Below are 16,252 nucleotides of genomic sequence, written 5' to 3'. Positions count from 1 at the left end.
GTTTAGGGACTGCTGTGTTGGGAGCTACTGCCTCTGGTTATTTTTTTTATAGATAGAGAACTGAGTGAATTCATGAGCACAAGCAAATATTAAAAGTACAACGGACTTAGCGAGCCGGTTATGATATTGATACAGTGGCACCTCCGAGTAAGAAGTGCTCGGAAGTACCGATGCCTTCCTCTATGGACGGCTTTGAGCTCTGGTTGAGGTGACTGAATCGCTGACTCGCTCAGTATCACTGTCAGCTACAGGACTGTCATCCGACTTAGGAAGAGTAGGAGATGGGTCATCTACTCAGAAGGGATCATCTGTAGGTTGAGCTACCTTAAGTGAGGACAAGCCCCTTCTCTGCAGAGTGCTCTATTTCTTACGGGGTGACTCTTCTGCAGGAGCAGTACAAAAAGACCAGGGAATAGCGCTGGGTCACAAAATAACTGAGTCTGGGAGACCCAGGATGGGTTCAAAGGAAGGATTCACTCTGTTATCGGAGGCGCAGGCTTTTACAGCAATTGGGGGCATCTTTGACAGGCAAGCCGGCTGCAGTCAAACAATACAGTCTGGAAACAAAAATGGATGTAGCAGAGAGGTGACCTGGAACATAGGGATTGCTTGAAAGCTGGGACTTTCGAGGGTTTTTTTTGTCATAGTTTATTAAAACTTAGAAATGGCACTCTTTATGGTTATTTAAAGATCATCAAGTTGATAGTTGCTTCCCAAACACAAAAGGTGTCTGGTGCTCTTATGTAGTAAGCTACAAAATAACTCTTAAAACTGTTACAGCAACTCCGAGCCAATATGAGAGAGATGGAGAAACTCTGTTTGCGAGTCCGACAGGAAGACATCCCAGTTCTGCAGAGAATGATAAATCCAGTTAAAGAGGAAGCTTCATTTGCCATAAAAGACTTCCTGCAGCTCCATTCTGAATCTGCAGAAGAACTTAAAAAGCAACTCGAAGGACAGGAGGATGCCTCTTTAACCAGATCTGAAACTGTAGGAGGAGGTAGTAGTATTTTATTTCTGTATCTCTGATATCTATATTGTTGTATCCAATCTGCATTTTCTGACCAGTGTAACAAGTAAACAAATGAGATTTCAGTTGAAGAATAACTGTTAATCAAGAAGTGGATTTTCTTTCCCTACACCACACTTTTCTTACAACCTGTGACTGAGTTTTGGTAAATGGAGAATGCTCTAATTAAAATATCCTAAGAAAGGAGGTAGTTGTGGCCTTCCATGAAAAAGATCCCGTAGCCTTGGATCTGGAAATAGAAGACTGTTCATACGAAGAAGAACACTTACATTAATGTTTCACAGTAGCTTGACTTCTTTCCCCCACCCCTGCAAATAACTTGATTGTGTGCGAGTAACCATTTAGGCCATTTTCATTGAATCAGTGCTTGCAACATCAAGAAGAAAACAATTTTTCTATGACAGACAAGATAATATGCCACTGCTGAAATACCTGGAAAAGAGGAGCAAGTCTCTATATAAAGGAGAACATCTCTTCCTGTGGCATTTTATCTCAGTAACTGACAAGAAAGCAGAAAACAGTATAAATCCATTTAAATAAAAAATTTTGAAAACACACTGTAACATGCTACAAGTCAGACATGTTTGCTGTTTTTCCCTCCTTTCTCTACAAAATGTCTTTCATTCCTTGTTCTACCATTCTGTCTTCGGGGGAAGCCCTTATTATGTCCTGGTACCAGCTGCTGATCTCTGCTGATGATCTGTGAGAAAGTTGGTTACATCAGGATTAAATCCTTCCACATATAGTTTGATTGTAATTAGTAATAAGCTTGATTGCTGCAGTTTAAAATTGATTGGAAGTTTCATGTGTCTTTAAAATTGAAAGAGTATTCTCAGTCAATGGCATTGTAGAAGAACCTGCTATCGAATGTGATTTCATGACCCATCTTGTTGCTATATAGAGAACTAAAGGAACTCTTTCAAGTGTGATTAACAAGCTAGTGAGTCCAATGCTCAAACAGGGAGAAAAGAAGAGTAGATTTGGAAGACTGGGCTTGCTTTCGAGAATGTCATGTGCAGTAGTATCAGAAAGCCTTATGAATGTCAAGATATATCAAATATAGAACCATAGAACGGTTTGGGTTGGAAGGGACCTTTGAAGACCATCTAGTCCAACCCCCCTACCTTGGGCAGGGACATCTTCAACTAGATCAGGTTGCTCAAAGCCCCGTCCAACCTGGCCTTGAACACTTCCAGGAAGGGGCATCCACAACTTCTCTGGGCAACCTGTTCTAGTGTCTCACCACCCTCATCATAAAAAAATTCTATCTTCTTACCAAGCCAATAAAAAAGACTGAATTGGCTTCTGACATATGGATGACTTTTTCAACATCTTCAACATCTTGTAATTGATTGTTCAGTATTTTGTCCTAATATCTTTGTGGGTTTCAAAGTCTGGCTATTTGCTGCATTCTCCTTCCCCTCCAAAAAAAGAAGATAATAACTGAATCTGTTCTCTTGCAGTCCCCTGGGACCCCCCTACTCAAGTTGTCAGAAATGCTTGAACTTTAAGAGGCTGTTTCTTAAATGCTCAGTAGTGAATTTCATCAAACCCTCAGGATTTTAATAGATCTAGTGCATCTAAATATGTTTAACCTGTTCTCTTTATGTTTCAGCCTATCCTTTTTCTTTCTTTCTTGTTTAAATTAATTGCATCAAATACCTGATTACAGCTATCTGTTTGTATAAAGACTGACTTAATCTTTCTCTGGGTCATGTCATTTTCTTTCTTTACCTGGCAATGCACTTACACTTCCTTTGTCTTCCTCTAACTTGAAAAGCATTTATAGAAACTTTCTTGCTACCATTTATGCCCCTTGGTAGCTGCAATTTATTTATGTCCTAGTCTTTATGGTATTAACTTTCCATGCTTATATTATTCCTTGTACTCATCTTATTTGTGTGTCAAATTCTTGATATCCAGGGCATTGAAGAGCTCTTGCTGAATCCATAAGCATTTTCCTCTGCATCAGGACAATTTGCTGTCATCTTCAGTATAGCCTATTTTATTAGCATCTGCCAGCTTTTCTGCAGTCCTTTATCCTTTAGGAACTTCTTCCCCACAGTTTCTACTAATCAGTGTGCCAAATGAGTTAATCTCTCTTTTGGGGGGAACTCATTGTCTGTAGTCTCTAACTCCGAGTTTTAGAGTAGTGAACTCTGGTATTCAGTGATCCCCTTCATCCATATTAGCCATTACTTTGACGCTCTTTGTGAGCTCTTCTCTGTTATGATCAGAATTAAATTTAAAATATCTCTTCTTTCGGTAACTTTCTGCAGTTGTCCTCAATACATTCTGGTATTTCATTGGAAAGGCCTTGTCTTGGCTTACTGCTTTTCTAACAGTTACATAGGTGTTAAATGAGAACTAGAGTTTAATTTCAAAGAACAGGACGGCTTTTTTAATCTGAAATACCTTTAAAGTATGGAGGACATTGAGCATAACTGCACTTCAGAAAGACCAGAAATTGATCAGAAAGATTGGGATGAGAAGAACAGAAAAATATTACTGGAATGACACGCTCCTGCAAGTCTGCTCAAGAATACAGGAAATAATTCACCCCATTTAAAGTGAAACATACAGGCAGGCAGACAACTAAATACAATTAAACAGATTTTTTTTTTCAAGTTTGCCTGACAGTGGAAGCAGCTCAGTTGAATTGCTAACGCAGATGCAGTATATTGCCTATTCTTTTGTGCTTAGAGGCTGCAGTCCTGAAAGCAAATCTTGGCTGCTGATCTTAATCAAAGGAGCTTCAGTATGCCCATTCTTTGTAGCATGTTGCTTCCCATCTGGTAGAGAAGGAAGGAGTTTACAAATTCAAATCGCCCATTTAGAAGGCATGTCAGTGAAATGATGTGGTCCCTTCCCCCCTTCACCATCCTCGGCTCAGGTCCAATAGAAATGGAATTTAATTGCATTTTGAACAAATATTAACAAAAGGTGAGACTCCACTCTTAAAATTACTAAGATCTTTTAACCAACATATTGAATCTTCCGGAACATTAGATTTTTATCTTGAGAGTAATGAGGTGCGAAGCTGCTCTATGAAATCTGCAGAGGTGTTTTGTATTACTGCATTTCTGTGGAAATGCTGTAAGTGAACTGGTGGAGCCACTTCCATTCTCAGTTCTATTAAAATTGGTTGGACTTGATAAAACATGAACGAGTGAATATAAATTTCTTACTCATACTTTCAGCCCAAATGTGACTTCACCTTCCCTTACCCTTCTTATTCTTTAGTTTTTTGAAGTGAGTAAAGAATTTTCGTGAGGAATTTTTTTCAACTAATTTCTAGTTCCTAGAAAATGAAAACAGTGTAAACCTACTTACAGGTTTAAGTTCTCTTGAATGTGTGTCATGCAAAACTTCAGTGTCATTCGTGTATGTTGAAGAATGTGCTTTTCTACCATAGGTCAGCATAGATTGTTAAGGACAGACCAGAATAGGGAACATAATTTGTGAGGAGGCGGTTTTGCTCAGTGAGCATTTTTTTTGCTTTTGAATTACAAATATTTTAATTTCAACCAACTTAGCATGCATGTGGCTGATTAGGGAAGCGTACGCTTTTCTTGGCAGAAGAAACTTGATTTTGGAATAAGATTGTGAAGGACTGAAATGGAATAAAATACTCAAAACCAATGTTAAATGTCAGAATATGTAACAGAATTGGTTTATCCAAAAATGGACACATTTGGATATATGATTAATTATATTGAAAAGGGAAAAGGAATATTTCAGAACCGAGTATATAACATTAATTTATCTGATGCTACAGATCAAAAATATGTTCTGGAAGAACAGGTAATGATTGTAGAAGGTGAAGTGCCTTCCATGTCTGGATGCTTAAAGGAAAAGGGGTAGAAATAATTAGAAAGAAAAACAAGCCCAAAATAAAACCCCAAGTCGCTTACTCCATCCTTGTTACTCTGCTTACTTAGTAATTACGGCTGAATATCAGCTTCGTTGATGTTAGACTTCTGTTGATCTGAGAGTAGGAAAATTAGGTCCTTAATGTATTTTGAGATACTGGGATAAAAATGTTGAGAAATGGACAAATGTTATGAAAATGTATCATTTTTATTTTATCTTAAATTAATTCCATGAATAAGCATGCACTATGACTGACTTTTTATTGAATATGATTATTTTTATTTGTTTTCCATTGTTCGTATCTGTTGTAGTAACAGTTATAGAATGTTATTCTAGTATCTCGGTACATTCATTGTTTCTAAAGAAGACTTTAATGCACTATTTACACTTTAACATTACTAGCCATATCTAACCAGTCTTCCTCATATTAAGCTTTGTCTTGATACTGCCCTCCAAGGAAGGAAACATCAGTGTCCTACTAAAGTAGCAATCTTCTTTCAGAAATTGAAGTTGTCTAAATTAATGTGATCTTTGCACTGTGTTTACATACATACGTCCTCCAGTCTGCCTTTCATACTCTCAAGCTATTCCTTCATCCTTGCTATGACAAGCCAAACTTGTTGGTTATTATTCTTTATTACCACGTAATTACTTGTCCGTAGTTACGCACATGTCCATTACATCCGTAGTGGCTCAAGACTGGGCTCTTTGACTGGAGGAGGTACGTGTGTGACTCTTCATTGTATCTGCTCTCCCCCACGCCACCTAGCTGTCTCTCATTCCCCATTTTTTCCACCGTACTTTGTCCTAATGCCTTCTGCACTCAATTCAGGTGATTTAGAGAGGAAGATACTTCAGAATATCTCCTTTACACCGCTGAGCTGCAAATGTTTGCCGTCCTCACGGTACTGTTACCCAACGGGATCCAGCAGTGAATGCTGGGCAGCACGTTACTTGCTTTTCACTGCTTTTACTTTGAAAGCTTTTTCCTCCAGCTTCTTTTGGTCCTAAATGGCTGAAAATCAAACCAGTAGCATAATAATCAATCATAAAATGAATAACTGTCTGTTCAGTTTCGGAAGCGCGGTGTTTTTACGTGTTGTATGAAAATGAAAAGTTTTTGTCGCAAGCTCAGTTTTCTTAGCTCAGTTGATACAAAATTAATTAACTGACCTTGAATTCAGGAATATAATTTAATAGCATTCTCAGAACTGATTGTGAAAGGGCACTGATAGAAATGAATCCATTTCTTCGGCAATAACTTCCTTTTAAGAAACTGTCTAGTGCTGCGAGTAAGACTTTTCCCTATCTGATCATTTTTAGGGCTGTTGCTTGGCTTGATTTAGGTTAAATATCAATTTACCCTTGAGAAACATTAAGAGCGAGAAACTGTGCACATCACCTGCATTCTGATCCAGTGCATTTATTTATAAACATCATGTTTCTCATTCAGAAACTTTATATAACACGGAAGTGAAGGACGGCTCCCAAAGTTTAATCCAGATCTACTCCCGCCTTCCCGAAATACCTCAGGAAGAAAATGCAGCTGAGTCTTGGGAAACTTTAGAAGAGGTATGTTGAAACTCCCTTACTGCCATGTTGGTGCTCTTGGTTTTAGCAACTATTACAAACTAACATTTGTTTTTTATTTGTAGGACTTGATTCAGCTTAGCCAGTTGGTGACTGATTTTTCTCTCTTAGTCAGCGTAAGTATTAATTCTGCATTCTATCCTAGATAGAGTCTTGTACAAAAAGAGGGCGAATGGGTAACTGCTAGTTGGGGGGAAAAAAAGACGAGCAATACTTCTGCCTGTAATCTGAACTCAGACTGAGCTAGTATCAAAGTGACAGAATAGCAGAATAACATTAACTGAATTTACTCAGTCCAGTATTCAAGACTACAAAATCCTAGTCACTGTTAGGAACTTCAGGAAAATGCTAGCAGAGGCAGGGCAGCACAAAGGTGCTGTTTTTGCTACTTGGGACCTGTGGTAAATACACCTACAGTTTCAAAGCCTGTACATTAGATACTTTCCAAAGGCATAGGTGATGCATATAATGTTTACATCAAATTGTCTAGCAGTAAGGTGAAAGGTTTTCTTTTGATTTTCAAGTGCCAACAGAAGAGGAATGTTCAAAAGCGTTAGTTTAACTACTCAGCTGCCCCGTCTGGTTAGAAAACTAACAGCTCTTCCGTCCCTGCATCAGTGACTCATTGCTACAAGTATCTCTGTGGCTCTCCTGTTGATTCAGGCTCTGTCAAGGTAATTTTTTGAGGAGGCGACAGTCTTCTGTTTCAGCACTAGTGCTGATAATTGCCCCTAAGTTCTTGTCGACAGAGCAACTACTGATGTTCTAGCCAGTGCCCTGGGCCACAAGCTGAACCTTAGTAGAAGGTCTACAGTGTTGACCGCAGACTTCTACCCAGGTCCCATTCATTTTTACAGTTTCTAATCGTAATGGTGATGATAGCCTTCACTTCACAGGGTGGGTGTTTCTCAGGTACTTTTTCTTGCTTAATCAGGAGTACTAGAAAGATCTGAAGTTCCCCTCACCTTTAGCATGCCCTTTCTCTGCTCTCACAAATGTAGCTGCCAAAACGTTGCGCATCTTCGTCATCCACACTCAGTTCCCAGTGTTTAGTTCTTCCTGTGGCACAGGGAATTTAAACCCACAATTCTCATCTCCTAGAAGAGTTCTTTAATCTCCTTGCTGTTGGGTTAGTTGGGATAGATAAAATGGCTTTCACCCTTTCTGCTGAATGCGTGCTGCTGCACATATACAAAAAAACCCCTAAGATTCATTAGGCTGGAGAGGGACTGCAAAAATTTTTATTCGGTAGCCTAAATGTTAGCAGCTTTAGCTAAAAAGGGGAGTTCCTGTTCCCAGGACTTTCTGGCTTTTACACATAACCATCATTAGATATAATAGCAAGTATCTAAAGCGTGTGGATTGGATCATAGATGAAGATGCCAGAGCTGGTGGATTCAGCAGATTCTGAATTAGAAAGAGGAAAAAAGTTCAGAATGCCTTTTATTTTAAGCTGAACATTAGCCATCTCATTATTTTGTGACATAAAACAGCCTGGGTACTGCTGAGATTAAAATAAGAACAAACAAACCCACAAACCCCTTTATCTTCTGCTCCAGCATTCTCTGAGAGAGACTGCAGGGGAATCTGAATGCATTTGGAGAAAGGATGGAACATTTTTGTAAAATCAAACAGTAGAATATAGAGCAACAGCCAGCGTATTTTCAGTACTGTCACTACTCTATTTGTTAAGTTGGTGTTTTATAATGTCATAATTAAACACTTCTATTTAGATTTCTTGGTGCAGCTTTGCATGTTGGAGTTGGTACTGATCTTATAAATGCTGTTCATAGAATTTTTTTTGAACATGAAACTCAGCAGGAAACAAAAAGGCTAGTTTGGATTATTTTTCCCTTTAGAATCCAAGTTCATCTATTCACAGAAAAGATTTAGAAATCATATGTTTTGGGTTGTTTTCTCTAACTGCAGCAACATATTGTATAATGCCCACACCATATCATTACTTAATAGTTAAGATTTTTTTAAAGTAAGTTTGTAGTTTCAGCAGTTTATCAGATGCTATTAATGAACCACCATTAAGGCCGCACGGCTGCAGTGTGTAGCAGATGAAAGCGGCTGTGGGGCCCTGATTACATGCATTAAAATGGTGTGTATTGGCTCACTGCTGCTTCCCAGCAGGCTACCTCACTCATAATTCCTTTGCATCTAGTCTCAGCAGGAGAAGATTGACAGGATTGAAGACCATGTCAACAGTGCTGCTGTGAATGTTGAGGAGGGAACCAAAAACTTGGGGAAGGTAGGGATCTGCTCCTGCTGGTGAATCAATGGTACTCTGCCTCCCAGCAATCCTCTGTATTAACCCAATTGATCTGCCGTCTTTAATGCTGAGGGAGCCAGCAATTAAGGAAATAAGGAAGAAATGACCCACAGGTAGCAGGGGAAAAAAAAAATCAATCTTTCTTGTAATTTTCTATCACATCCACGCTACTAGGAAATACAGGGTTTGGTTTTTGCCTTTTTAATGCTATTCTGATGCTACCTTGGTTTACCTGCAAAGACAAGAGCATTCAAAGATTGGCTCACAAGAACGAAGTCAGCGTAAAACAAGAGGTTGATGATAACATGCAATTTCAATTCCGTTCTACGTAGATGTCAGTGATAGTTGCTAATAGGCCACAAACCTAGATTCAGGCACGTTGCTGAGAAGTCGGAGCATTTTCTCCGTTTCTCATTTGATTTAATGACGGAGACGGTAATAAATAGTGTACATAATCAGGCAGTAGCACGTAAAAGGACCTGGTTCACAACTGCATACATGAGATTGCTCAATCCCGAATTGTTTTTGGTACGTTCTGTCATACACGTGGGATAGTAGATCATCTTTTTTTAAATACTAATTTGTAAAGTTTATTTATCACTGAGCATTCAAGTCATTGCCAAGAGCAATGAGGGGAAAACGCACATCGCCACAGGCAAGTATTCTATTGTTTTATAACTCTTGTTTTTGTTTTGTTTTTTTCCCCTTTACAGGCTGCAAAATACAAGCTGGCGGCTCTGCCTGTGGCAGGTGCAGTCATTGGCGGAGTGGTGGGGGGTCCTATTGGTCTCCTTGCAGGCTTCAAAGTGGCAGGAATTGCAGCTGCACTTGGTGGTGGGATTTTGGGTTTCACAGGTGGAAAATTGATACAGAGAAGAAAACAAAAACGGATTGAGCAGGTCTCTTCCAGCTGTCCAGAGCTTTCTCGCCAAAGTGCCAAAAAATCCAACTGAAGTATAGATTCATTCTGACTAGGAACAAAAGTGTAGTAGCCGTGCTAATGACGGACTTGCAGCCTTATGCTTTAAATACAAGGCTGAGTTGTGTGAATTTTGACGACAGTACTGTTACTTGGGAGGGGTGAAACAGTAATGTCAGAATTTCTCTTTTCAGATGCGATAAGTGCCATCAGTCCTTTGAAAATTATATGGATAACTTTTAATTATAAAATTCTTAGGTGAGCTATATGCACAGCTGTAGTGATGGGTGACAGGTGCTTCATGCTAAATTTGCACAAAGTGTCTTGCAGACAATACAAAGAGAGATATTTGGAAAACCCTAGTACTTTCCCATGAACGCCACCCAGAAGCTGGAGCTTCTATTATAGAGCTCCAAAGAAAAGGAAGTAAGCTCCGTCTATTTTTCATGGTCATAGTACTTTAAATTTACTTTCATTTATCCGGATTCCTAAACTCCTCCTGTGTATACCCCCAGGACGCGACTGACTATGCCTGTTCAGTAACGCACAGGGAAGCGTTAGTTGCCATAGGAAAAGGTTAAAACCTTAACCTTAAGGTTAAGGTAGAAAAAACTCTTATGTACCTCCCACATCTGCCTCCATCAGCCAAATCAGATCAGCATCATAATCAGCTTTTCCCCTTTTTCAGGTACTTTTTTTTAAAATTTGTAAACTCCTCATCTTGTTAAAATTGTAGTTAAGAGTTAAACAGTCTAAGCAGCACCGCTGCAGGACTGCTACTGGAGAATAGTAATTTTCCACGGCTGTTCAACTCCTTGGCTTGTCCTGAGAGCACCGTACAGGATGAAGTGACAAGCTCTGGCATTCTGAGCCCGAAGCCTCAGCTTGCTTAAGCAGCGCTTACTGCTAGATGTTGCCCTTGCTTCTCATCTCCTGTCACCGACAGTGCTCCGGTGGTAGAGCCAAACGGCTTCCCTGGAAGGCAGTGCTGCAGCCAGGCCCACTCCCTCCGTAGTCTTTATTATCCCTCAAGGGTGGCGTTAGGCACCAGGTCAAAGGATGGTGAAGCAGCGAGGCCCTTTAAAGGGTGCTGGTGTCAGCTGACATCCCCAGATGATGGGACTGTTTTGAAAATGTCAACCCGATACCGCTTACAGTAAGCAAGCCATGCTTGTCTGGGTCAGCTGCACACCTTCTGCATGCTGTTCAGTTCTGAAACGTCTGCTTCCACCCGCACTGTAGAGTAGCTTCTCAGCCTTTCCAAGACTTTGGGACATGCTGTGGAGCCTGTATGGGGTGAGGTGCTGTTAGTGCTTTTGCTGGCTTTTTATAGGGGATGCCTGTTATTCTTAACCATCCTTATTTCGCTGCTTAAGAAGCCTTTTGCTTCTGAAACTTCCATTGTTAAATATGGGAGTGTTAACGTGTTTTTATTGTCACATAATCGTACTATTGTCACATAATCTACTGTTCAGCACATGGTCCTACCTCCATCCTTCCAGGACAGTTCCCACGCTTGCTGCTGCTGTTTGGGGGGAACAGAAATTGAGGTTGGGAAGCTGCTTTTTAAAGTTTTTAAATTGTTCAATTCAGCCCGAGCTCTGCTTGAGTCCAGTTTTATTAGTTGAACACTGAAGTCAGTGTTGAGTGATAAGGCTCCCTAGCAGGGAACACTGTGTAAGGAAGCATACTATAGAAAGAGCTCCCTTTTCTTAACCAGTACTTTGATATCATCATTGGAAATAACTGTCTGCTAATGACAGATGATAGGTTTTTGTGCCTAGAGACACTGTAAGCAACTGTTAGTTACAGCACAAATATCTTTTTCTGAACAGTTCTTTCTTATTACTTTTAAAATATGATTGAAATTGCTATCAGTCAGAGCATTGTGTCTATTTTAAGTAGGTCTGAGGCTCAGGGAAGCAACGTGTGCAGGATTAGTTTTCACAAGTAATTGCAAACATTGTCAAAACTGCATGTGTTAAAGTCACAGTGCCTACATCTGTAAAATCAGCTGGAGTGGAAAACATGACCCACGTAATTCAGCTCATTTGCTCCTGTCAGGCAAAAAGCGCTTTTCTTTAAATGTATCTACTTTGGATGTAAACACATTTAATGAGCTTGTAACAACTTCATACTAAAGGCTGTTCATTCCTTTGATATGTAATTAATTTCTACATTTAAAGGACAAAACTAAGAAAAAAAAGTGTTCTTAATTAGCAACTGCGGTTCATTCTTTGTATGATTTTAAAAAGCTATGTCTGCTTTCCTACTGGATGCTTCGAAACCTTGTGCATTTAAATGACAGCAGCCACATCAGACATTGAGGATTCCACCCTCTCCCCCCAAGCTGGACTAATGCCAGGACAATCTAAATTCATAAAACTGAATTTCTGCCACAGCTTATACAAATTCAGCTTGGTGTGCGCTCATTTTATGAGATGTCTAGCACAAAAACTATTCTCCCCTCCTTGCGTCTAAGGAAGCAATTTCAAAACATTGTGTACAACACTGGACTTGGGAGACTATTACTTAAGCTATGATTTTTTTAAAATAGATGCGTTATTTACATATGTGAAGAAACACGGGCATCTGAGTAACCGAACTAGCATTTAAATTGCTAGGCATGTTAGTCAGAAGAAATGTAGGATATACATAATTCTTTCAGACCAAATAAAAATTTTTGCCTATGAGACTGGTTGTAGTATTTATTGAGAACGTCGGGGTTTATTTCCTTTCAGCATCTAAAAGATTAATCCCTCACCAATTTTATATTATTAAAATAATTTAAGAATCCTGAATTGAGTTACCGAACATGTGCTTCAGCTATTGAAATATTGACATTGACTGAAATTAACACAAGTTCCTAAAATGTTGCATGCATCCAGTACCTCATACACATATGCTAGCTCACAAATGGACTCCTTAAGTTCAGTTAAAGAGAGTTTGGAATGGTTTTGTTCCATATGGGGATAACACTAATACTGTTTGACAACTTCCCATCAAAGCCTCGAGAAATGTTAAAGGGAGGGGTTAGCTGAGCACTGAATGGTTAAAGCCATTGACGTAGATGATCAGAATCGAAGGGCTCAATTTGAAACACATCTCGCATTTTGTCCAACACTTGCTCTCTAGGCAAATTCTCTATTTCATCAGATACTTCAAAAGTGCAGGTGATACTCAACATCGTGTTAGGCACACCTAGACTTTAGCTGTTCAGCCTCCGGTGAATACACGATGAAATGACTTGAGTGCGTAACTGTCATCTGTCTACCTAGTGCTGGGATCCCAAAGCTCTGGGAACAAGTCCTTGCTCAGAAAAGCAAACTTGGATGAAGGAATGGTGGAGGGGGTTCATCTCTTTCACTTTCTAGCTGAAAGCACCAGCCACTGGACTACTGGGTGTATGATGAGGTAGCATCCCTCTCCAGAAAGAGAAGTTTAGATGTCTTCCACCAAACAGCATTTATAAATAAGAATTCCAAGGGAAAATAGGAACCTCGGGGGAGTAAGATGAGTACTTGGAGGCACCATGCAGGAATTGACTAAAATTTCAGGTGCTTGAACAACTCCAGAAGTTCTGTAGCACCACCTGCAGATAACAAGTGGCAGCCTTAAAACCATACCCTGCTCACACCTTTGGATTCCAACTGGAAGGTGGTATGACTCAGCTGCCAAAAGTGCTTGAGAGAATGGTACAGGAGCAGACCTGGCTTTCAAGCCCTTAACGTGCACTCCAAAATGCAGATTCACAAAACCGACAAAAGTTATGCCTGTAAACAAAATCTTGCAATACTCTTTCGGCTACCAACTCGGCACCTGCTCAGTTAGCTGTAGCTTGGTGTTGGTTAGTACTAGCAACTCCCTCCTCAGAATCACCCCCTCAAAAGCTCACGTGCCTGTTGCTGCAGGGGCTTGATTCAGCAGCCTCTCTTGGGATCAAGGGATCACCTTTTACCACAGCTGCATGGGACCATGACAGTCTTCTGTCAATAACTGAGTAGGTGGCGTCTAGCTGAGAGGCAAAAGGAATCCTGAGCTGTGAACTGCAGAAGCTGGGGCACTCGCTGAAGTCAGCATGATCCCAGTGGTCCACCTATCCAAAGAACAAGCTTGCTTCGAAGGACACTAAACCTTGGGGGCCCAAGTCAAGGACCTGGATTCTTTGTAGTAACTGTACTGTACAAATCCAATACTAATTCGTCTCCAGCAATACACCCCAAATTAACAGGTATTTTTCCATCTTACAGTTTCTGTATGTTCATCTCACCAAGCAGCTTGAAGATTCACTGAGAAAAGCCCATATTCTGGTATTATGCACAACAGAAAGCCCACAAGGAGAGTAGTAATTCTTCTTCAGAGCAGAATTCAAAGAATATGCAATAAATAAGGCACAAGCCAGACAAAAAGAGTAACAAAAAGTTTGCAGTGGTTGTTCAGAAAGTAATGTGTCTGCTAGGAAGGCAGGGACCCAAAGAAAAAAAAGAAAAGACTAATCGTAACACATACATACAGAGATTAATTTAAGACTGACAAAACTAAGATGGCAGTCCAGCCCTAGTCCTCTCCTACTTTGAAGGGTTTCCAACTTCCATGTTCTTTTAACACAACCATGTGGATAATGTAACAATCTTAATAATTCCAGGAAATCAGAGCAGGTCAATACAGCCCTTTCATTCAAAGTACAGCCATTACCATCAAAACTTTTCCTTTCCTCGCTTGGTATTTTAATAGTCAGAATTGTTTAATCGCTTGGACATTTACACCCAGTGAAGACCACACGAGATTCTGTAAAACTTTAATTTATTCCCCTCCCAAGTATCCAGAATAGAAGACCCTCTTAAGTTGGAGAAAAACGTGACAAAGAAATAGATTACCAGGATAGCTGTTCACATGAAGGAGGAGAAAAAGCACATACTACCGAGGTTACACAGAAAACAACCCAAAAGTCCTATTTAATGTGATAGTGCAAGTTAACAGCATGTCTCTGGCAAGGATACCTTCATTTGGATTATAAAAGTTTTACAGAACAGAGTTAGATCAAGAGTCTGGATGGGTCTCTGATATTTTACTATAGCATTAGGAACGTACTGTTTGAAAGATGCTGTACAGAATGACCCACCAAACAAACGTATTTACAAGCCTGGGGAGAAAGAAATTATTTTTCAGTTTATTCAAAATAAAAATACACATAGAATTATGAAAATATAGGTTTACTATTTCCACCACACAGAAGTCAATGCTGCTGTCTGAAAGGCTTGCAAGATTATTTCAAGTTTTTAAAGTTCATCTTTTTCCCTCAATAAGGTGTACCTATGTTCACTGGGTGCCAGTTTCTGGAATGAGCTCTCTGGTGGGCTGCTTGCTAAATCCTGAATTGGCTGAAAAACAGAACAAACAGTAAAAATGCTTGTTAGCCTCATTTTAATAATCAAGCACCTCCATTAAATGAACTTCTAACATTAACTATGGGAGTGCATGAACGTCCAGCATTCTCACAAATTGAGGTTTTGGGGTTTTTTTGGAATGCACATTCCAAGTCCCAAGCAGGTGGAATACACACATACATCAATTAATTAAGCACCATCAGTTAAGGATATTCCTTTTGTTGGCACATCTCAAAGGTAACGGCCATCACACAAGTTTCTGTACAAGGGACTTAAAAACATTTCAAACGTACCCCATTGTAGATTTGTTTGGGTCTATCTACCACTTGCTTTGAAGGTATTCTGGTTTGTGTGTTTGTTTTTGAGATACACCAGGGCAAAAAATGCCATCGCTGCCAAAATACTTTAGAATTCGTTTTTTATGGAAACTAAAAAACCCCAAACAAACATGCAATTCAAGGGACATACGTGACCTAAGACAGCAGCCTCCAGTTTAGTTAAGGCCAGTATTTCCATCGCACATACATACACATCTTCCACAAGATGGCAGGATGCCATACGGAGATGAGAAAGTAAACATCCCAGGTTTTGTGTGCATTTTTCAAGGCAGAATGGAGACAAGAGCAAGCCTGCAGCTCTAGGCAATGAGGTTGTGCCCAGATAGGCAGCAGGATCCAGGGACTCAGCAGGCTTCCTTCCCTCCCTGGCCAAGCCTCCTCCAGATTGCAGTTGCCTCAGAGTGTCTCTTCCCCACGCACGCCTGTCTAGCTCTGAGCTGACCGACTGCCTGGCCTATGCCTCAGTCTCCAGCCCTGTTCTCTGCGTCTCCTGTTGACCTGAATTCTAGTTGCTCAATGAATTCCTGAGAAACACAGGGAGTTACCAGTTAAATGAATTACTGCTGAGACAGTTCAGCCCTCGTGTTTTCACAGCCAGTCATGACAACATCCAAAAGCAGTCATTCTCCTGGCACAAGGCAAGCCCTCCAGGGCTTTCACACTTTCAAATCTTTCAACTTTGAGCAGGGCAACAGGAGGCTGCACTCGCACGGCTTAGTGCAGAACCACCCTTACCACATCCCACAGATGACCAGGAAAATGAGCCTGTAGCCATAAATCGTTTCTGTCCCTCACCCATGGGTTCTGGGATGGCCCAAGGCACCCCAACACAAGTGC

The 16,252-nt window shown here is 40.3% G+C and overlaps 2 protein-coding genes across 3 annotated transcripts in view; one reads left to right on the top strand and one right to left on the bottom strand.

The window, feature by feature from the left end:
• Positions 1-12,399, top strand: part of STX17 (syntaxin 17) — a 29,419-nt gene extending 17,020 nt beyond the window's left edge. The window contains exons 3-7 of one of the 2 annotated variants that reach the window (XM_009276657.2): positions 781-1,000; positions 6,357-6,475; positions 6,559-6,609; positions 8,664-8,750; positions 9,485-12,399. In XM_009276657.2, the coding sequence (XP_009274932.1) occupies positions 781-1,000; positions 6,357-6,475; positions 6,559-6,609; positions 8,664-8,750; positions 9,485-9,724 (717 nt within the window). In that variant the 3' untranslated portion in view covers positions 9,725-12,399. Of the gene's footprint in view, positions 1-780; positions 1,004-6,356; positions 6,476-6,558; positions 6,610-8,663; positions 8,751-9,484 lie in introns of both variants that reach the window. The other variant, XM_009276656.2, reaches the window with a different exon arrangement.
• Positions 12,400-14,476: 2,077 nt separating this feature from the next.
• Positions 14,477-16,252, bottom strand: part of ERP44 (endoplasmic reticulum protein 44) — a 40,032-nt gene continuing 38,256 nt past the window's right edge. Inside the window, exon 13 of the mRNA XM_009276683.1 lies at positions 14,477-15,071. Within this exon, the coding sequence (XP_009274958.1) occupies positions 14,970-15,071 (102 nt within the window). The 3' untranslated portion in view covers positions 14,477-14,969. The remainder of the gene's footprint in view (positions 15,072-16,252) is intronic.

This window comes from Aptenodytes forsteri, unplaced genomic scaffold (genome assembly GCF_000699145.1).
Source record: "Aptenodytes forsteri isolate BGI_AS27 unplaced genomic scaffold, ASM69914v1 Scaffold97, whole genome shotgun sequence".
Classification (NCBI taxonomy): Eukaryota; Metazoa; Chordata; class Aves; order Sphenisciformes; family Spheniscidae; genus Aptenodytes; species Aptenodytes forsteri.
Note: the sequence above shows the minus strand (reverse complement) of the source record. Positions and strands in the feature narration are given on the sequence as shown.